At 42.4% G+C, this 22,588-nt stretch overlaps 1 protein-coding gene across 5 annotated transcripts in view; it reads left to right on the forward strand.

The window, feature by feature from the left end:
* The window catches only part of vari (MAGUK p55 subfamily member vari), a 94,353-nt gene that overhangs the window by 54,200 nt on the left and 17,565 nt on the right, over window positions 1-22,588 (forward strand). For 2 of the 5 annotated variants that reach the window (XM_075676788.1, XM_075676820.1), the window contains exons 1-9: window positions 7,268-7,394; window positions 7,723-7,844; window positions 9,043-9,195; window positions 10,652-10,804; window positions 10,890-10,965; window positions 11,882-12,030; window positions 13,106-13,237; window positions 15,362-15,470; window positions 17,630-17,695. In XM_075676788.1, the coding sequence (XP_075532903.1) occupies window positions 7,283-7,394; window positions 7,723-7,844; window positions 9,043-9,195; window positions 10,652-10,804; window positions 10,890-10,965; window positions 11,882-12,030; window positions 13,106-13,237; window positions 15,362-15,470; window positions 17,630-17,695 (1,072 nt within the window). In that variant the 5' untranslated portion in view covers window positions 7,268-7,282. Of the gene's footprint in view, window positions 1-1,211; window positions 1,385-7,267; window positions 7,395-7,722; window positions 7,845-9,042; window positions 9,196-10,651; window positions 10,805-10,889; window positions 10,966-11,881; window positions 12,031-13,105; window positions 13,238-15,361; window positions 15,471-17,629; window positions 17,696-22,588 lie in introns of those variants that run through there. The other 3 variants (XM_075676805.1, XM_075676797.1, XM_075676811.1) reach the window with 2 other exon arrangements.

A 22,588-nucleotide genomic window follows, 5' to 3' on the forward strand; every position in this document is an offset into this window, starting at 1 on the left:
AACTTGTGAATACTACCCAGGATGTGAATACTGTTTTATAATAATAGTGAAAAAGGCAGTTCATTATTCGAAAGCTATTAGATCCGATTCGATTCCGCCACAATTCGATTCGCACTCGATCGCAAAAATTGCTCGGTGTTCCATTCCATGGCTATATACGCCACTGTCACACACCTATAAATTTAAGCGACCAATTCAGAGCACAATTTTTGCTTAACTTTCTTCCCTTTTAAGTTTTTATTGAAAACAGTGAACTCCAACGAATTAGTAGACGACGCTAGTAGTTACGCGACGAAGAGCAGAACGTTGCTGAACCTTACGCTATAGGAATAAATTAATTTGCCTAAAATTATGAATGGCTCCTACGTAGCTAATTTCTATTCATATATAAATGGCTATACGCGCGCGCGCGTATGTGCTCATGCACAACCCTCCGATATGGGCTTACTGAAGCACGCGGCTTCCTGCACGCCCCGGTAAATTTATTCACCCTAATTCATTTCGATGCGATCGTAGCTGATAGCGATGAGATGGTTGCGCTGCCGTCCGGACATTCATCTGTCACGTGCTGAACTGCTGCGACAACCTGCGCTCATGTTCGTCGATACTTGCGAAGCGCAATTCGCGCTCGAAGCAGTGGCAGTGAATTGTTTGTTAATGTGTGAACCTTCTGTAATACGTATTTATGCAGTGTTCATTCAATTCCGAAACGACAGTGATGCGACAGTCATATGACACCGATAAACTACGAAAATATGCTGAGCGAGAAAACAGGAGCGACGCGCGACAGCGTAGCACGGGGGGCGACGAACCTACGGAGCAGCATAAAACGGTCTTAGTTGCCCGAAAGACCCCAATCGTTCCCCCCGTACAGGTGCTCCTGCGATATAATAGCTGTAGAGCACTTTCGTTTTCATACATTCCATTATTCACTTCCCTCCACCTTCCTTTCACCCCCCATATTTTTTTCTTTTCCGGTCTTCCACGTCTCGCCGTAAAAAAAGGAGCGTGTCGTCTTTGTTCCGTCTTCCCCGTCGAGTGAGGCGCGCGCCGCAAACAAACCGCAAAAGAGCATTTGCCGGACTCCATTCGGCCAGCGCACTTTGTTGGCTTACCCCAGAGATGCTTCACCTGAGCGCGCCCAAGACAGGTTTTGCGACTCCGCTTCTGCCGTGTTCGACATACCGGACGTGACGTTGCTGCGCGTCGGACGGAAACGCGACGGGGTACGCATCTCTGGCGTTGGCTCGCGGCGCGCGTTTTACGCGAGCTGCACGGTTCAGTTTTTGTACCTGTAGTCTGTGCAATTGTTTTTGACGTCCGACTCACGATATCTTCGGCTGATCGTTTCCTGGCGCAGCCTGATCTAGCAGCCTCAAAATGGGTGAGTCCTCTGGTCCGATCCGCGCGTCCAGTGTGCCGCTGCCACTGGCAAACGTACGCAGACGGGATCAAGTTGTACCCCGGGGCGGGGCTTTGCTATGTGACGCGGCAGGCTTCTTTCGGAATTTCATTGCCAGTGGTATTTCAGTTGAGGAAATTGTTTCAGTTCTTGGTGAGGGTTGATGTTTTTGTTTTCAGCGAATGCTATGATGAGGAGGAAAGGAAAAAAAAAAACATTTATGGCGGGTCAAGCAGCGTGTTATTGTTGCTGAACGCGGCGCCGTTAGTGTCCGCAGGTAGGGGCGCGTGCTCCAACAGGTGGGCTCGCGCGTGGACTCGGGCGTGAATCGCTTCGCCTGAAACAAGTCGGGTAGAATTCAGCGAAGGAACTGGCATCTGTGCCGTATCATAAGGGCGCTGGCAGAACGACAGCGGCTGTGAAATGAGGTGGTGACCCCAAAATCAACGCGACAGACGCGCACTTCCCTTCAGCGACGCTAGAAAGTATGCCGTTGCAATATCGCAGTCGCTTGCGATGATTAGCGCTGTGGCAGTCAACTCACGTCAGTTATTGCCGCGTCATGGTTGGAACGTGTGATGTGAGATAATTGTTCGTATTTTCCTACCTATATCGAATCCAGGCAATCCTCGGTCGGAACCGTTGTAGCTGCAAACGGGGCTTTTTCAAACCGATCAAATGCACATGAACGATGAGAGGTGAATTCGGAGACCTCGTGTATGCGGAACGTTAAGTCGCTTCTCCGTGTTTTGACTTCAAGCAGCTTGGCGGGCATGCTAAAGGTGTCTTGTGTATTAATTTGTAATGTAGCCGATATTCTGAGGTGGTGGGACAGGCCAGTTCATGAACCCCCCCCGCCGCCCTCCCTTTCTCTTCACCTGTGATAAGGCATGAAAAATATCTTTGTAAACTTAGTCTCGCCCGTTTTATTGTACGTTTCAAATATCAATTTTCTTTTCGTGATCTTCAGAATATCTCCTTGTTTTTCTGCTTGCTTACAGTGTTAGTATTGAATGCCAACTTCTTGTGATTTGGCTTCCTTTCGCATTCTCTTACTTCAAATATGTGATTTCTTTGGTGTATTTTATCTAACAAGAGCTGACTGGGATTCCTTCAGTATTTTACCTTATAAGATTATATAATAATAATAATAATAATAATAATAATAATAATAATAATAATAATAATAATAATAGAAGAAGAACGTGACAAACTGCGTGAAGATGGCTCTCTGCACCGAATTAGCGGTCTTGTTGGTCGGTTAGGCAGGATTTAGTCTCTACAGCACTTCGTTTCTTATCTTCAGACTTCTAATTTGGTTGATCACCCACTAGCAACATGTAGAAAATTGTTTACATGTTGCTCGTGCCGAGGTTATGTGTTAGTGGCCACTCAATCAACATGCGTTCTGCAATCTTGTATGTAAGCTTTGCTGTGAACTGTAGTTTTTTTTTTCTCCTTACAAAGCATATGGAATGCCAGTGTTACCTTGGTGAACACATTCCTTCTTCATTTAAGGCAAGATATGCATGGCTGAACTCTTATTGTCTTTGATATAACAACGTGATCCAAGGTTCATTGTTGCAGCTGGAAGCTGCCTGCAATTCTTTTGTTTTGTGGACGAGACCTTTGTATTGCTAGGAGAGAAAAAATAAATGACTCAGTGTTTGCAGTTGTCATTATGTTGCATGTTGGAAAATATTGCATTTGATTCTGGGTATAAAGGGAGTCTGGTGACTGTAGCTTTCTTTTGTTTCGAAATTTCGAAGGAAAAAGAAAGGCTGCTGTTATCATGTTCTTTATATAGCTTTGTTCGTGTGTTGTGGTAACACTGGATGGCAAACACTGGAGCTCCATGGCGTGCAATTAGTGCACTTCGGGTACCTTTCATTAGGTCCAAATAAAATGGGAGCTGAAAACAGTAGCTATTTTAGAGAATTCTTGAAGAAGAGTGGGTAAGTCCTGCTTGATAACCTTGGATATCTTGCTCATGGACACTTACTCAGCTACATGTATATGCTAGATCGTGTATGCATCGAAATATCAGTGCATAATTGCTGGACCAAACAGTAGAAATAATGTTGTGTCAATTTCTAAAGTGTTTGTCTTTGCCCTTGAAGCATTACTGACACATATTTCGCGATGTTGTAGAAACTCTACCAGTCGTTTTGCAGACGCAAAAAAATATCACGATCAGTAAGTATGGAAGTTGGGTGAAATTTGATATTAAATTCAGGTCTTCGAATGCCAGACCCAGCTGACAGTATTGGCATCATGGCACAGAGCACAATTTGTTGACGTTAGGTAGCAGTAAGGCTAGTTATGATGACGTCACGTTAAAAAATAACGGGAGTGCTACGCGCACGCTGTCTGTGATCTTGTGTGGCAGCCACAGTAGTATGGGTACAGACTTCGAAGTTCTCGGGTCCCGCATTCTCTCAGTGTCACAGGAACTGCAAATAACAACAATAAGGAAACGTCAAGGAAGCAAGCGCTGCATATTTAGCACTACTAGGCGTTGCCACCGGCGTCCGTTGTCGCAAAATTCTTCGCTACCGAGTTGGGACACGCTCCCGGCTAGGTCGCAACAACACGTACCACACGAAACCGACGCCAGCAGTCGGCCGAATTCGACGGCAAATGGCAAATGTCTGTGAAAGCCCATGCTGTCATACTGGGCCGAGCAAGATGTCGACTCGATCCACGGCCAAAGCTTGTTGCTTTGCGACGTTCTTTCGTGCCGATGACGCCAGTGAACGCAGTCGTTCCATTGGTGCCCCGGGTGGTCCGTATCGACCGCTGAACGAAAACAGCATTGACAGCGTCTCTGCCAGCATATTTATTTGTAATAGAAATGTTCAGAATTTAATAACGGCAAGTTGCCTAAGCTTAAATGTACTATGTGCATTCTGCAGCACTTGACAGATGTCTCAGTCTATGTCAGTCTTGTTCAGCGGAAGTTGAGCCTATTAGCGGCGAGAACTTCGAGTGGCGCCCTCTCGCGTGACGTCACGGCCAGAACGCCGCTCGCTTCGGTTCGCTCGGCTGCCGCGCGCGCTCGTTCGCTTCTAGTATGCTTGGGGTATGGGTACCTCGAGCCGTACTTATTGAAGGATATGTCGGCTTCTTTCTGCTGCCATGCCTGAACCACAGTTCCTCCTTCAAGAAAATTTGCGGCTTGGATATCGCAAGCTACGTAGCGTTGAAGGTGTCTACTGGTTTTGCAATGCATATATGCGCCGTGTCTGTCCATAAACTTTGCGTAAAAAGAATGTCTGCAAATTCAACACGCGAAGTTGTGTATGATGCTTTGCTAAACACTTCATCATCATCATCATCATCATCTATTGTGTCCACTGCAGGACGAACACTTAACATTCCCTTAGTACTTAGCTATGAGAGACATTGCATTTTTCACGAAAGAAAAATCTTGGTATCTGGTGTCAACATGTTATCCGTGTTAGAAAGACCCTGCCAAGCGAAGCTGTCATCATGATTCTTATTATTCTGGTGAGTTGTTCTAGTCAAATATGGCCACTTTATTAATGCGTAAAAGAAAGGGTTAGGCTGCATTTCGTATGAAAAGCTTGCTGCTACTTTCACCGCTCTCTGAAACGGGTCCCCATAAAACGAAATTCTCATGGCTGCTAACACGACGGCACGTCATGAAGAGTATTTACATCGTCAATTCACAAATACCATAGTAGCAATTACCTGAAAGAAAAGTTTCGTGGTTAAAATCGAGAGCCAATCAATTGCAAGCGATGGAATGTTTCGTGGTGGCCCTCAGTAGCCTTCATCGATGGCACACTCCTCACGCAACGGTAGCAACCGACTGTCGGTATGGCGAGGCACGCATTGTTCGCGAAACCCATCAGTTCACTACAACTTCGAATTGAAACCATGAAGCAGCTTTTTACAGCGCCAATTGCAATGCCTAAAGTAAACTACAGCGCAGCTTAGGGTGCCTAGAAAATGAAAATTCAAGCACCTTCTGCCTCACCATGTCTCGATCCAGCGTCGTTTAATTATACAAAGGGAGAACTATTCGCTTCGCCAGTACGTAAAAGAGAACCTCGCGAACCTTTATTAGGAAGACACCACAAGCCTTACATATTTCACTTCATTTTTGGCCCTCCACCGGGGAATTATGATATATTCAATATGTCCCATACTATTAATGAATGACGCTTCGGCTTCTTTCTGGCTGCAGCCATACGGTCTAAAAGGCATATTTCACTAAAAAGTTTGGGCCGATCAGCCTGTGTCAGTTCGCCAAACAGATTCGTCATGCATATTCTTCAAGAAACAAACACCCGTAAATTGTTCAAGTGAGTTAAACGCGTAGCACGGAAAACGGAATATATATTGGTACATTCCTTTTCGTGTTTTGCAAACAGCTGTAAGCCTCAATTAACTTTACTTCAAATTACCGCCACCTAAAATAAACACGTGAGGAATCGCTTAATTTTGAGAAGCAGTTAAAGAAGCAAGTGGTTCTGGTAGAATCTAAACTGCAGTGTTAAGTCCTCGTGTTACTGCCGAGCGTTTCTGTGAAAAAATGCAAAAATTCAGTATTATACCGTGAACTACTCGTCGTGAGCAAACCTGTTCTAGCGGATTAAAGTCAAGGTAACTATTGTAAAAGTCATATATAGCCTGCGTTTGTGACATACTTGTTGCACCGCGGCAGGTATGGTATCATAACTGGATTCTTATGTGCTATGCTTTTGCGGTTGTCGATCCGCGCACGAAAAACCCGCAATGGGCTGGTGTGCGCTCTTTCGGCTGGCACTGTAGCGTTGCCTTTGAGAACTGTATTGTCGTCTAAGAAATAAGCTCTTTGAATAAATTTTCGCGAACGAAGACGTCGCAAAAATATACGTTAGATGACCGCCATAAGCATCCAAACAGAGGGAACGAGAGCGAACAAACGAAAACACTGTACAAGGCGCCCGGACAACTCCCGGACTGCAGCAGACGACAGGCGAGAGTCCGTGCCCTGACGTCACGCGAGCGGCGCTCGCAGCGCCCCTGTAGTTCGTTCTCAGGGCTAATAGCGCGGCTGCTGAGTCAACCGGCTCTTTTTTTCTTGCCCTAACTTTGCACATTACTAAGTTAACAAGCTGATCAATTTCATAGATGCACTGTTTGCGCCGTTTGACGCACCAACAATCAGCCGTTGTTCTTCTCTCATGTGTCAGTGATAGCGTCAGCACTTTCGCGAGATAACCACGGGCTCTAAGTGAATGCCTAGTAATGGCTGTGGTAATACTTTAGCGAACGCGCAAGCTTTGCGTGTAGAGAATCACGAGGCGCTATCAGCTACCACAAACGGAAAGGTCGTTGTTTAACAAGTTCCTGAGCAGTCGCGCTAGCGTGGCCGCGCCCAGAGTGAAGTAAATAATTAAATGAACACTAAGGAGCAACCCTAAATCATTTTAGACTGCTAAAATATTTTTGTTTTGATTGGGGGAAAAGTTTGTTATTACTGGAGAGAATGTATAGACCATACTTCTATTTCTTGAATTTCGCGCCTAAACCTCTGCCCCGATACGCTTAGTATGACATCACAGATTTCGAAATACTTCCTCGTACCTGGGTCGTGTTGGCGTAGAAAAAGTTCTCGAAACTTGCTCGGGTGGCATTGTTGCTTCCTTCAAAAAGTCCGTCTTTACCGACCAGACGCGAGTAGACGCTGTCAAAATACATTGCGTCATGGCGAGCTAAGTGCGGTAACTTCGTGGTCTCTTTTGCTTTCGACTCTTTTCTTCCTTCCCAGGCTTCCTCTCATGGTAAAATCAGAGTTTATTATTCCTCTTTAGTGCCCTTAAGTGTTGGGCCGTGCAGCATTACCGTAGCAGCTAAAACGTCACGATCATGCAGTCAAGGTGTTTGCTCCCACGTGACCTCCCATTGCATAGGGGACGCCATATAACGTATCCGCGCCCTGAGCAAAGTTTCCGCCTCCTGGGTACCAGGTCCGAAGTTGGTTCGTAGTAAAATATTACAGCGAACTATTAAGGGTACTCTGAATCGTGCCAATATTTTTTCTGTGGTTGTAGGCCTTGGACCTTCTTTTAATTCGAAAGGATGGCAAGTCAATACTGCCTTGTCAGTAGACCTATTTAGGAAATCTTACTCTAGTTTCAAATGTCATTCATAGACTCTAGCATCAAAATATGAAATACCAGAAGAATTCTTGCTTGTAGAATGAAACTTATTTTGCAGCATGCTTTAACAGTTGGTGCTAACCTTTCCTGGAGTTTTGGGAATATTTCTGTTTGTGTTTGCAAAGACAATCTTTTTTTCTTTTTCAGCTGCATTTCAGCATGTCAGAGAGAACATTGAGGACCTCAATGGGCGTGTGGGTGCTCGGGACACTGACCTCATCTTTCTTAAGGGTCTCATGGAATCACCTGTTATGAACTGCTTAGTGCAGGTGTGCATGGTTCTTCTTCATGTTCATTGTTTAAATGATATCATAATACAAAGCTCTATTGTATAAACACTTATTATATAGCTACTTCTGCATGTTTTCAGTCTGCGTGCAATGCGCTAGTAAATAATATGTAAAGCAAAGAGGCTATAACAGCCTTCTGTTTCACCTTGTAGATAGCAGTTTCCCTTTGTAGCTACAAAGCTTGCTGTTGCTTTACACTTAAATGTAGACTGTTGGAGTAATTAATCATATGAAAATTTTCAAGAATGAGCAGATGGCACATTTTCGTCAGCCCCATCATACTGTCTTCATTAGCATGTCCAAATCATTTCAATATACTTTATCAATTACTTACACAGTTATTATTAATTATTGCTCATAGCTTCAGCTGTATCATCAAAATCTGCCCCAAACACAGGTGCTATGGTGAGGTACAATTTTACAATACAATGCTTGCCATATGTTGAAGCACTGATTTGTTTGACTAAAATGAGCAATGCTGACTGCAGACACATATCTAGTATTAACCCTTTCGCTACTGAGCGCACTGTACAAAAATGATCCAGATATACCAATTGTTTTTATTGGATCGAAGAAATGTATACACAAAGAAAGAGCCAGAAAATACCATTGAACATATTTATTTCAGAACGAGGCTCTAAATAAATAATATCGAAAGAAAACCAACAACCTGAAAGTTTGTTCAGCCACAGTAATAATGCAAAATTTACTGCAGAGCTTCAAATCTCTAAGGCTAGCTGAAAAGATGTGTTCTTTGCACTAAAATAGAGCAGTACTATCACTTTGATGAACGCCCATATAACTTATGCCCGAATTAACTTATGTGTGATGTGAAGACGAACTTGTGTTAGCAGGTTTTAGTATGGATGAGCCCAGCATAGGTAGGAGCGGTACATACTTGAATTACTAGGCTGGCTCGCCCTCAGTAGTATCAAATGGGTTAAGCAATAGTAATAATAAAAAAAAGCTTTGTACTTACTTGCAACCTCTAGTGTAATATTCACTTACAAGGCTGATTGACTAGCAGCATTTTAAGTGAAAGGGCCAGAATGGGGGTATTTATCTGGAGTGATGTTCGAATCCAAAAAGTTACAAGTGCTTAAATAATATCATTAATGTTTTTGCTCTACTTGACATAGGATACCAATGATTTCACTTTTCTATTTTTGGCTAATAGGTTCAGGATCATCTTGAAGAGAAAACTACAACTTTCAAGCCTGTCTCTACAAACAATGTAGAACTTCTGCGGGATGTCTGCCAGACTTGCCGACGGGTCAACAATCGTGATGCCCAAGAACTTGCCAACATCCTTAGTGGTCCTCACTTCTCAGTATGACCTTTTGCATTTTATAACAAATTATTGCTTTATTGGTATTTCAAACTTTTCACTTCTGGTGCTAGCACAAGCTGATAGCTGGGCTTTTTTTAAACTCAGTCAACCATACTCTAAGTTGCCATCGTCTTGTATGGTCTTCACTTATGTGGGGAACGCCTTTGTTAGTACTGGCACCACATGTTGGCAGTTCTGCTAATTTTTGCTGTATAAGTGTCAACAGGCCTGCTGAGCCAATTGATGCAGGAGGAAGTTTACTAAGGTCTAAGGGTGATCTTTATTTTGTGCTCTAGTGTCAAGTTCACAGTTAAAGTGCATGGTAAAACTTACAGCATAGTGATGACTAGAACAAAGCTGGGTGATACAGCCCAAGTGCTGATTGTCCTAGCACTGAAACAGTCAATGCTCATATTGTATTGCTCAGCCTTGTCCTTAACCTCTTGGTTCATTCAGCCTTTCCTAGTACATCTTGGCAGTGGCTCACACCCACACACAAACGGTGAGGAGGTACCTTGTACATGGGATCAGTGAAATCACCCTACTTATCTCTTCTTCAAATGACCTATTTTTGCTGTTAGCTGTCTTCGTCAGCTTTGGCTGTTCGTGCATGTGGGTGTGTGACCACAGTGCTCATTCTTGCTGAAACACAGGGCACCTTCTCTTGTGGCCGGGTCATCTGTAAATGAACTGTTTCTTAAAGCATGAAGGAATAGATGGCAGAAGCATTGCACTTTTTGTGGTGAAGCCCCCCCTGCCCCCCCCTCCCTCTTTCAAGATTTGTCACTGACTACAGACAAGATTGCCAATTGATAAGTTAGTGCTGTCAACACTAAAGGTCTTTCAATTCAAATTGTCGGGCCTGCACCAACTTCTCTGTGCACAGAGCTGGAAAAAAAAAATAAAGAAGGCAGTATGATCAGATTATGTGAAAACTTTCAAGAACAATACTAAGGAGGAAATGGGGCAAAATGGGAACCGTGATCATGTCTGGAACCTGTGCAATTGCCACTGAATCTATAAGTAGGCTTCTTTCACCGGCAAGAGCTTGTACGTTCGAATTGTTTCAAGCTGTTGACAGTCTCTGCATAATATGGAGGTACTGAACTGGGCTTGGAATGGCAGAACAGCTGTTTGTGTACAAAGATGGTTGTGACCATGCGAGATTGTCTGTACAGTGCTCACTTTACGATGCTAGTGCTGATTGTACGTGGCCACTAGCTATTTTATGTAAAAAAATCATATTTCTCATTGCACATATCTACCTTGTTTAATCTGAGCCTAGCATAATTCAAACCTGTTTTTTATGTCCTCATGAGATCAAATTAGGGGAAGTCAACTCCATTCTAGTCACTATAGTTTAGCAAGCACTTAGTTTTTCCATAGTCTGAAATACTTTTTAACTACCCCCATTCATTTTTAATCTGTCTGTGCTTCGCTATTTTTTTTATGACAGGCTTTGCTCAATTCCCATGATGCTGTAGCTACGAAAAGCTATGAACCTGCCAAGCCACTGGCTCTTGAGAAAGAAGCACCAACAATGACACCTGAAACCTTGAATGACACTATCAGAATGGTGGGGATCAGAAAGAATGATGATGAGCCCTTGGTGAGCTCCTGCTGAGTTTCTGGCTTGCTTTCTTTGATATTCGGAATGTGTTCTTGACTAAGGTATTTTCTCGCAATGATTTTAGGGCATAACAGTACGGGTGGAGAATGACAACTTGATAATTGCCCGCATCCTTGCTGGTGGCATCATTGACAGGCAAGGTGAGAGCCAGAGCAAGCTTTTCATATTACAATTTCTCACTAATAGATAAAATACATTCTTCAAGCAGGTGTCTCCTCACATCCTGAACACTGCTGTTACCTCTCTTTTCTTGCTCCCATCATGTGAGCCCCAATTTGGTTCCTTGCTCAAGTGCAGGATCAACCTTGTGACAATATTTAAGCTATGTGCAGAAGCCTGCTTGCAAAGTTATTGCAGTATATCTGTTGAAAGTCTGTTATAGATTAGCATACTTGTCAAGCTCACATGCCTGATTGGGTGTTTTGTGCTACAAACTTCCATCTGCTATAGGGCTGGCTTGTTATTTTTAATAAAGAGCTTTTATTTATTTAGCCAAATCTTTTTCAGAAAATATTTTACAGAAACAGTGATGTCTGCTGGTCATTAATTCTCAGTCTGTTAAGTGATCCACATCAGGACCATTCTTTCATTTTTCAGAGAATTTTGTTTATTTTTAGGTGTTCCTTAAATGCTTGGATTCCGCTACCTGATGCCACTGCTTATCGCAGGCAGCATCTGGGTTTTATATATATATATATATATATATATATATATATATATATATATATATATATATATATATATATATATATATATATATATATATATATATATATATGGTACAACACGCTCTCCTCTATTTGTCTACAGTTTTTTTCCAGCTGAATAAATGTGCACCTATTTCTTTAGTGTGGCAGAATGATTTCATCAACATAACCAACAACATTAACATGTCATGGTCACATTTCTTTGACTGGCATTGCATGTTTGCAATGGAACATGTAATTTCTGCATCCTTGAGCACTTCACTTGAAAGGACATGTTAGCATACCTATTTATTGGTACATCTTGAGTGAATGTGCTTCTGTGCCCTGTGAACTTTATCCTTTTCTTAAGGGCTGCTGCATATTGGTGATACAATCCTGGAAGTGAATGGTGTACCAGTCCACACTCCTGAACAGCTGCAGCTGCAACTGAAAAAGGCTCAAGGCAGTGTTGCATTCAAGATACTTCCCTCTTATCAAGACAGCCTTCCAACTTTTCAGGTAAGCCTTCAACATCTGCAAACTGTACATCTTGGGGTACTTTTTAAATGCATACCATCATTAACTAGCAAGCTTCCTATGCATTTTATGTAGCTTGTATGTAACTGTAGTATCAATTAACGCAAAAACTAAATGCTTCAACTTAGTATCTTTAGATTTTTATGTGACATTCTTCAGACTGCTTTAACCAGCACCTTGACCCACACATCTACAACACTGGCTCATCATAATGTATTCAGATATATATATTATTACCAGTGGCATTCTTGTGCCACAACCTGCATGTGAAGGTTGTGGCAGCATTCCACCTGTCGCATATGCTATGCACAGTTTCAGTGTCCCTATGCCATGTGGTAACAGTGTTTTTATTGCCATCTGTTGTAAACATTATATACACTGATTATAGTTATTTTGCAGATTTGCATTTTCTGTGGCTAACGTTTACTTATAGGTGCTGGTGTGCACATAATTATGTTTTCTGAACTACAAAACGATGTGCTGGACACTGTCTTCAGTTCCTGTGTGATGGCATTGACAACAATGCTCAGTGGGAATCAACACTGGTGCTTATCTGTTGTTTCACTTGGCTGTTTTTATAACATACTCCACTGACAGCCTGCATGGTCAGCCCCACCAGAGCGAGGCATAGATTGCACTCATTAAAGGGGCCCTTACCAAGCCCTGCTGAAAATTTTGCTTATACACCGGAAGTTTTGTTATACACCAGAGAGTATTTTACCACCAGAATCTTTAAAAAGGATTTAGTTATAGTGCAGATAGAAGCAAATGAAATTTTGCGAGCTGATGGTATGAGGAGCTACCTCGCACCCTGTTTTCTTCCATATCGGAGCCAAACCATGTGACATGTATGTCAGAACTTCTGCCTTCTTTGTTTTCTCTTTCCCTTCTTGCTGTGCTGCCTATTTTCACTGACTTTTTTTTTTTACACTTTGCACTAGATTCCTGGCAATAGCCCTGGCTGTGCATGTCAGGAAATATTACATATAGTGTGCTATTGAAATGTGTGGAAATGTAGCAACATTTCTTAACACGAGAATTCTGGTTTCATTTTTAGTGTTTTGTGAAAGCACTGTACACATATGAACCATCGAAGGATACCCTCCTGCCATGCAAAGAAATTGGGCTTGCCTTCAAGCAAGGTGACATTCTACAAGTGCTCAATCAGGAGGACCCGAATTGGTGGCAGGTATGTTTTTTTTTTTTATATTCAGGGAAACTACTATGTTTAAATGAATTTGCTAGTGAGAAATTAACCAGCAAACTACCCTTTCATGGCTTTAGTTTCCGTGTTGAAAATTTTCAGAAGACATAGCTCAATCTCACTTGGTGCAGTGTCACTTAAAAAAGCTTTTCCATGACTAAAGCAAAGTTTTGCTGCTCTTACAGTAGATACAATGTTCGAGGTCTTTGTAACAGTGCAACATTAACCTCCTGCTACTACTAACCAGCTGGGTCTGGCAGTGGCAATGTGCTGATGCTCTTATTAAGTGTGAAATGTTCGTTTTGTTCATTAGCAATTGTTTGAAGGGGCAGGGGGGATCTGTTGTTCTGACTAAATGTAATGGAAATCCAATGCAAATCACTGGGATCCAGACCATGTAATCTATTCACCATATCATATTAAAGAAAACACACACTGCAGAGTTCAGTAGCTGACGGTCTCTAGGTGTTAACCACTGAGATGTCATCTGCTTGCATGTAGCCGCAATTTATGCTCGGTGATGCATGTGTTCAGCACAATTTCGGAGAGCTATTGTGCATGCCTGTATGCATCTCTTAGGCAATGGCAGACATCAGCCGTCTAAAAATGCAGGCAGTGTTAACAGCATTTCATGAGACATGAAATTAAAGTTGCAGATCATGAAGTCAGCAGGATAAGAAAAAGAATATAATCTCAAGAAAAATGAGGCCCCTCATTCTCACTGCCTTGACAGACAAATGAATGCTCACGCCCGCAGAATAGTGAAAACTATTGATCTTTACTGATTTTTCTAAATATAGATAACCCATTCCTTGGCTATGCCGTGATGCCCTAGACAAGATGCTGTATGACTAGGTTTTCAAGCTGTGGCCCATATTCACAATAATTGTCTTATCTACGAGTGTTTGCTCATTAGCCAATGCTTGGGGGCCCACCACACTGCTCATGATAGTGATCAGTGTGACTGATACAATCTTAGCATTGTGGGCCAGTTGCTGATTGGGCTCATGTAAGAGAAGTTTATGAACTCAGGCCCATAGGTTTGCTGTGATTGTCCTTCATGTGTGCAGTGATGGCTCTAGCTTATTTTGCCCATAACTGCAATCCTGACCTTAAGTTTTGGTACCATTGTATGCTTCTATGCAATGTTGTATAATAGAGAATTTTAGTGCATCCGGTATTCCGGCAAGCGTGGGTGGTTTGCTGAATGAGCGGCGGCATAACGTGAACAGCCAAATTGGTGGCGCCAGCTAGTGGTGCAAAGCCCAACCATATAAGCACCGAGCCTATTACTATATTCTTCTTAGCTGCTGGTGTAAATTTTTGACAGTGGCGTACTTGTGCTCACAATTACGTCGTTGCCGATAATTTGCACCAGTAGTGAAGAAGAATGTAGCAGGTTACTGCAATTTTAGCTTTGGGTTTGCCTGGTTGACCTCTACACCACTAGGTGGCTGCACCTCTCCAGCCGCTCACGTTTACGCCCCCGACCATCCGGCAGTCCGCCCAAACCACCCCCTTTGCTGGAATAGTGGACACGCCAAAAATCTCTGTTGTCTTGTATCTTATCTTGTATTCTTTTAATTTTGTCAGCTTTGCATAAGTTTCACTGAAAAGCTGAGGAAGGCTAGAGAGGTGCACAAATAAATGCTTTTTATTGTTAATAGTTTGTAGAGATCAGCATTGTAAAATAAGTTGATTCTTGCACCCCTCCCTAGCCTCTCTTTACGAGAAGCATTTATATTTTTTGCCAGCCTGTGTTTTGCTTCCATCAATGGTTGGTAGTACTCTGATTGATGTTAGTTGTCTCAGTGTCTCTCTGCATGTATGTCAAGCGCACATGTGTGGTTCGTTGCTATTGGGTCAAGTTTATCTTCATTTCTATGAAATAACTAGTATTGCTATTGTAAATATTTCTTAGCTTCCTTTGTTCCTTTCTGACAAAAGCGCCTGCTTTGTAACATTTACACTAGCAATTGGTTAATTTTTACATTTTTTCATAAAAGTGTTACCATTGTCTGGCTTCTATTTTATTTTTTACATTTTGTCCTACTTAAAAGCATATTACTTCATTAGTACAAAGTGAACTTCCATCCTTTATTTGCACAGGCCAGGAGGGTCTCTGCCTCGGGTCCAGCAGGCCTTATTCCATCTCAGGAACTTGAGGAACGAAGACGAGCTTTTGTGCGGCCAGAATATGACTATGCAACAAAGACAAGTATGTGCAAGTTCCTACCTTGCGTCATACAGCTGTGTTGATGAGTTGAAGATAAAATCCACACTCACTTATAATGTGAGCATGAATATAATGTGAAGGATATTTTGCAGAGGGGGAAAAAAGATGGATTTCGTCTACGTAAATATGGAAAAAGAAAACTAACTTGAGTTTCATCTTGCACAAGTAGTCATTCTCTTTTTCTTGTCAAAAACATAGTAGAGTCTGTATTGAATGCATAAATGCTCTGCTGCACATGAAAGGTGCTTTCTTCTGTCATCACAAACCTTGAATGCTGTCTTTAGGCATCTTGAACTATTCTGTGGGACTATTGCAGATGGTCTTGGTTTGGTTTTTGCCTAGGGGAAAAATTGTCCTTCATATCAGGTTAACTGCTGAAGGAGCATTAGCTACATGTTATTAGGAGTGTACAAATATATGAAATTTGAATACAAATCGAATAGTCTCTGCTGTTTAAGTCGTATTCGATTCGAGAATTGGTTATTAAAAATTGTTGAATATTCCTTTCATTTGAATACTAAAGGAAAAAAAAACAGTTCTTGCAGTCTACACAGACAAAAACTGATGCAAATGGAGACTCGTCTGAATGATTTTGGTGCAGCATAGCCATGGTTTTTGGGCAGACAATCCAGTTCCTGAACAAGCACGCGGAGGAGGTCACTTATGCACAATATAGTTGTACCTGGATATATAGAATCTGAAGGGGATCACAAAAAAGTTCGATATATAGGTAATTCGATATATTGAATCAATACTTTATGCAAAAATTTTCAAGGGGATTTTACTGCTGTTCGTTATACACACTAATTCGTTATGTGTGGGTGCAATATATCCGGGTTCGACTGTAGTTACCAGTCGCTGAGTAAGCACATCCCGCGTTAGGCAGCCTACGAATTCGCTGTCTCTTTTTAAAGAAAGCAATTAATTAATCATTTGGCCAACCTCACCACATTTGTATTTCTTCGATACAATGCGCAGTGCTGTGGTATTGTCCTTAGCTCCTCCAAGGAGCACTATATTCTAAGACATGCGTCTGGAACATGCTGTTTCTTCATTACTGCCATTGTCGATTATGCATCCAGATATGAACATACTTTCCTTTGTTTCTCATTTACGAGCTTCTCAGTTGACCTGACATCCAGTTAAAGGACATTCCATGTATCAAATTGTAAGTGAGTCTTTGGTTGCTGAACAGACTCCGCAGAACTTTCATTTAACTTTTTTAGAGATTGGGAATATTCAGTATTCGATTCGATAGTTGTAGGTTGTTTTTCTTGAATATTTGTATTCGATTTGATTTGAAAACTTCTATATTTGAACACCCCTACATGTTATGCAAGGCCAATACCTTACCATTTAAAGGAGTACTGACACAAAAATGTTGCATCCTGTTTTTTCCCCATTTTTTTAGGTAGTCATCAACTCCATAATTATGGTATGAAGCCTGAAGTAAATACTGCGCCTTTTATGTGACCAATTCAAAACATGCACTAACTACAATACAGCTACCGACGTGAAAAATTAGACTATTCATACTACTGAAAGTAGAGGTGGTGGTCACATGGTATCTCAAATACCTAAAGGGTGCACAAGACCGCCGGGTGGGGTGTTTGGAGGTCATACAATGACCGTGCCATTGAAGCTTCGAAATTGGACCTTCCTATTGTACCTTCCAGTAGTACGCTTCTCTTGGAAATGCATGCAGGGAAACCCACTCTCCCATCTTGTCTCATCAACTGCTGAATGGACCCAGCTTTGGGAAGCATGTCATATTGTGCAAGTATGCATCAACGGCGTCGTACCAAGAGACGGCCACAAGAGGTTTCGATAATGTGATTGGTCTCTTTTTTTGATGCCCGAACCAATGCTGCGCTTGTATGGTGCGTGTATTGAACTGGTTGCATTAAAAGGTAATGTAATAAAGTATTGCACTCGGGGAATTGAGACGCTACAGTGTAATTACTATGCTGACAGACAGCTATCCATTAAATAAATAAAAGCGAGACAAACATTTTCTGTCAGTACATTTTAAGGTTAAGATTATCATGTCACTTGTGTCATTTTAGTTGTGGAAAAATATAGAGGTCAGTAGCTTGGAAATGATTGCAGATCTGATGTTGTACTGTTATTTTACTCTTCAGAAATGTGCGGCACAAAGATTACAAAGAAGAAGAGGAAAACAATGTATGAAAGCAAGGCATCGGCAGGTATGCTTGCACCTCTGCTTGTTTTTTTCGTATCACATACAGAGGAAAAAGTTGACTTGTTACTGATGCTTAATATTTCCAACTGAACCTTGCTACACTGAACTCGTGCTTGCAACCAGAAAGTTCTTTAAATCACCTGGACGTGCTATAGGTTGAATTTTCTGTTTTAGCTGTGAAAATGTTATTTTGGGATTTGAAAGTGCATCTTTTGGCTAACAATTTGCTTGTTTGAGGTAGAAATCAGTGATGACTAGGTCTGAACTGATGCGAATGTTATTTTGTGTAATTTTATATACAGTTTTGTGTAGTCCAAAAAAAAAAAAGCGCAGTGCTTTTGAGGCATAGAACGTAATTTCTTCTTGTGCTATGTACTAAAGGCGGAGACAGAACGCAGACAAGCGAACAGTGCACAAACTTACAACTTATTTATTAATGTCAGGTCACATATATACATAAATGGTGAGGATCAGATTAAAAAAAAATGTAAAAAAACAAAAAAAGAGCAACACATGAGGTCACTGATGCTCATACAAGCCAGTCTGACAGATTACGAGTTTTCAGGGTGCATTCTTCACAAAAGAAATTTCCGCTTTAGTTAGCTGCGTGGTTGGCAGGCTGACACATTTTTCTCTTCTTGCAATATTAGAAAGTGCTTTTTTAATCTCTCTTGCCTCCTTGTCAGCCCCACGTGCCAGCATCACAGTCTCACCGAATAGTGGGGTTCATGAGCACCTCTTGGGCAATGCTCAGCAAGGTTACCTGCTTCCTGTAATTGTTGACAGGCATATTAATGTTCATGAAGTTGCTCATTGAGGGAATGTCCTGTTTGACTAATGTATTCTTTGCCACTTGTAAGGGGAGTCCAATAATTTACCTTCTCACTACAATGCACAAACACATGCTAGTGCTGTACCATGCATTCTTCTTTGTTCTCCTGATTTTTGTTCACTGCGCTGCATAAACCCTTTAGCCTGTATGGTGCACAAAACAAGACTGTAACGCTGTGTTACAGGGGCCAAACAAGAAGCTATAAGAGAAAGGGGCTGTACACTCAGCTGTACGCAGACTTCTTCCCTTGCAGGTACCCCAGGATTTGCCTATGCTGAACAATGTACGTTATCGCTCACGAGAGTCGCGGTAGCTCAGTGGCTATGGTGTTACGCTGCTGAGCACTAGAACTAAGGTTATATCCCAGCCGCAGGAGCTGTATTCCGATGAGGGCGGGACGCAAACATTTAACCCAGAGCTCCTCACGATGGCATGCCTCATGACCGCATTGTGGTTTTGGCATGTAATGTAATTTAATAGCGACTTTGGATGCATACCTTATAGGACGTAGTTTTCGTTTATGCATTCAGTGCTTTCTATAAATTGAAATATCAACAACAGCTGCTTATTATACAGTCGCCGACCATTTATTCGGTTCCACGGAGACTGCGGAAATGTCCGAATAAACAGGTGTCTGAAAAAGCAGATCAAGAAAAAAAAAAAGAAAGCCTTTATTTCCATGCACTTATTCGGGCTTGGCAGTAGGCTTGAAGAAATCGTGAATGCGCCGTTACACACTGTTCCGTTTACGCACAATCAGATAAGCCTGAATCTCGGAGAGGGTCGTACGGTCACTATAGGTGGCTGAAAGCATAGTCACTGCTTGTATACGCTCTGCATGCGATGACAGCGTAGCACATGGTGCGTCATCTTTCAACTCGGAGTCATCGTCCGGCGGTGCAGCAGAAACCTGACGAATTAGCTCGTCGTCGATGAATTCTGCGCATGTCAGTATAGCAGTGTCAGCACCTGTGAAACTGTCAAATGAGACGGTGTCCGGAATCGCAATGCAACCACTGCACAGGTCTCGGCAGGACATTTTGGGTGTCAGTAGGGAGCACATCAGAAGGCGACAAATCCTAGGCCTCCCGGCACCCACTTGCCGGCACTCCCCAGAGCAGTCTGCGTGGGCACAGTTGGCGCCATTAGACACTTGACGTGATGTTTCCGTATGCCTCATTGGATCACCGCAACCTCAACACGGCACACAAAGCAAACATCACCGTGCTGTCACGCCGAAACCAGTCACACAAACGAAAAACATCGCCCCTCTCAGCGTCGTGCACGAAGAAACAAACAACCCGCCGCAGTTGCTCAGTGGCTGTGGTGTTGGGCTGCCAAGCACGAGGTCACGGGATCGTATCCCGGCCATGGTGGCCGCATTTCGATAGGGGCGAAATACGAAAGCACCCATGTGCTTAGATTTAGGTGCACGTTAAGGAACCCCAGGTGGTCAAAATTTCCGGAGTCCGCCACTATGGCATGCCTCATAATTAGAAAGTGGTTTTGGCACGTAAAACCCCATAATTTTTTAAGGAACAAACAAATCAGCTGCTGGATTGTCTTGACATGGCTTACTAAGCTGACACTGGAACTGCTGTAGCCATGAACCAGGCAGAAACAATGATGATGAGCGGGGATTTGCAGTAGGGCCACTTCGTGGAACAGCAAGGAGGCACCGTTCAAAACAAAAATGACGTTCAGCAAGTCGAACCATGCACCGGTCAGAGTCGGTGCATGGTGCTCTCCATCGAGTTGGCTCAAGGAGTGTCCGAAAAATCGGACGAAAGTTTGCAAGGTGTCCGAACTTTCGGCAGTTGTTATACATTATGGTCTATGATGAGAATGGCGGTGCCGCGAAGCAGACCGAATAATCGAGCATGTCCGAATTTTTGGAGTCCAAAAAATCAGTCGGCGACTGTATGTAGAAACGAAAGCGTGAGTTCAAAATTATAAGCGATTCCTTGAGTAGAAGTGCATCATGGTGTCAATGATATCTCAATTCATAGATTTCGTTACAGTGACGGTATGGATGGATTATTTATGACAATGCAATTGAACTCTACATGCGAATGAAACAAGAAACATTGAACTGTTACATGAGAAGGCAACTAGAAGCATTGACTGTATCTCGCAAAGAGTTCAGTGTTGTCCCACTTGATTCCGCATGTATCAAGAATATTTTTGTGGGCTACAAGCGCTTGCATTTGTCAGGGGGATGTGAAACATACTCGAGATGTTGCTGATAGTTGCAGATTCAACATGCACTCCAATGTACAGCATGCAAAAAAAAAAAAAAAAAAACATGGATAAAATACAGCCTCAGCCCATATCAGTCTACACAGAGGGGGACAGTGTCTCCAAACGCCGATTTGCTGCGCTGCGTACAGGTGGCATGGCCGTCTTGAGTCCTCCCACCTGTAGTGTCACTCTGAGAGTGAAATGTAAAAGAAGATGCTTTTCTTTTCATCTGTTTCTCTTTTGAACTTGAGATTCAATAACCTTTGCTGTATGTGCTAATTTTTGTCATCCTCTTTTGCATTGAACTGAGGACTATACAAAGAATCTTTTGAAGCAAAATGATTTGCAGTGAAATAGCATTGCAAGGCCCCTTTAAGGAGATGTGGGTCAAAAAATAATAGTTTTCTTTTTAGATCATTTTTGAAATTTTAGTTGCAATATTACACTTCAACGTTCTATTTTCATTTTCAATGTAATCAAGGCATTTCTCCAAATAAAAGGCTGTGAAAAATGATTCGAATTGAGGCATGCTAGTTGTAGGGGTTTGCTTCATTTTTCAATTCCTGCTCGAGTAATGAGGATCCCAACCATAAGTTATGCCTAGATGGTGAGCTTTCCTGATGTAAGTACAAGCAGGAGCAAGTACTAGCTTTGGCTGAATTGCTTGAATTGCTTGAATACTTTTTCCAAGCATGCAGTGCTTGTAAGAAGTATTCAAGCAATTAAACTGGGAAGGCTTAGGAGTAAGGATTGACGGCAAATATCTCAGCAACCTTCGGTTTGCCAATGACATTGTTCTATTCAGCAACACTGCAGACGAGTTACAACAAATGATTGAGGACCTTAACAGGGAGAGTGTAAGAGTGGGGTTGAAGATTAATATACAAAAGACAAAGCTAGTGATTAATAGCTGGGCAATGCAACAAGAGTTCAGGATTGCCAGTCAGCCTACAAAGATAATGATGAATAGCTGGGCAAGGGAACAAGAGTTCAGGATTGCCAGTCAACCTCTAGAGTCAATGAAGGAGTATGTTTACCTCAGTCACTTAATCCCAGGGAACCCTGATGATGAGATGGAAATTCATAGAAGAAGAATAATAATGGGTTGGCTCGCATACGGCAGACATTGTCAGCTTCTGACTGGAAGCTACCACTATCATTGAAAAGGAAGGTGTGCAATCAGTGCATTTTACCGGTGCTGACATATGGGGCATACTTGGAGACTGACAAAGAAGCTTGAGAACAAGTTAAGGACCTTGCAAAGAGCGATGGAATGAAGAATGCTAGTCATAACGTTAAGAGACAGAAAGATAGCTGATATTGAAAAAAATGGAGCTGGGCAGGTCATTTAATGTGCAGGTTAGATAACTGCTGGACCATTAGGGTTACAGAATGGGTACCAAAAGAAGGGAAACGCAGTCGAGGACACAGACGACTAGGTGGAGCGATGAAGTTAGGAAATTCACGGGCACTAGTTGGTATCGGTTGGCGCAGGACGGGTAATTGGAGATCGCAGGGAGAAGCCTTTATCCTGAAGTGGGCATAAAATAAACTGATGATGATGAAAAACAAATGGGTATTATATAAATTGGTTGTTGCTTCCTTTAATATGGCATGTCGCAGGGTGCCTTGGTCTCCTGCCATCAAATGCCCTTGACTGTGGTTTAGTAGCCCACAATACATCCCTCTAGTGGATCTTGTATGCGCCTCTAACCGAGGCACCTGAAATGGGCATTTATTCATTAATTCAGGCTTGAATGAGAAGTTCTAATGCCATATTAGCAATTCATTTTCACACAGTAGTGCCTGTCTGTTACATGCTTC

The sequence above is a fragment of the Dermacentor variabilis genome, chromosome 1 (genome assembly GCF_050947875.1).
Source record: "Dermacentor variabilis isolate Ectoservices chromosome 1, ASM5094787v1, whole genome shotgun sequence".
NCBI classification, from domain to species: Eukaryota; Metazoa; Arthropoda; class Arachnida; order Ixodida; family Ixodidae; genus Dermacentor; species Dermacentor variabilis.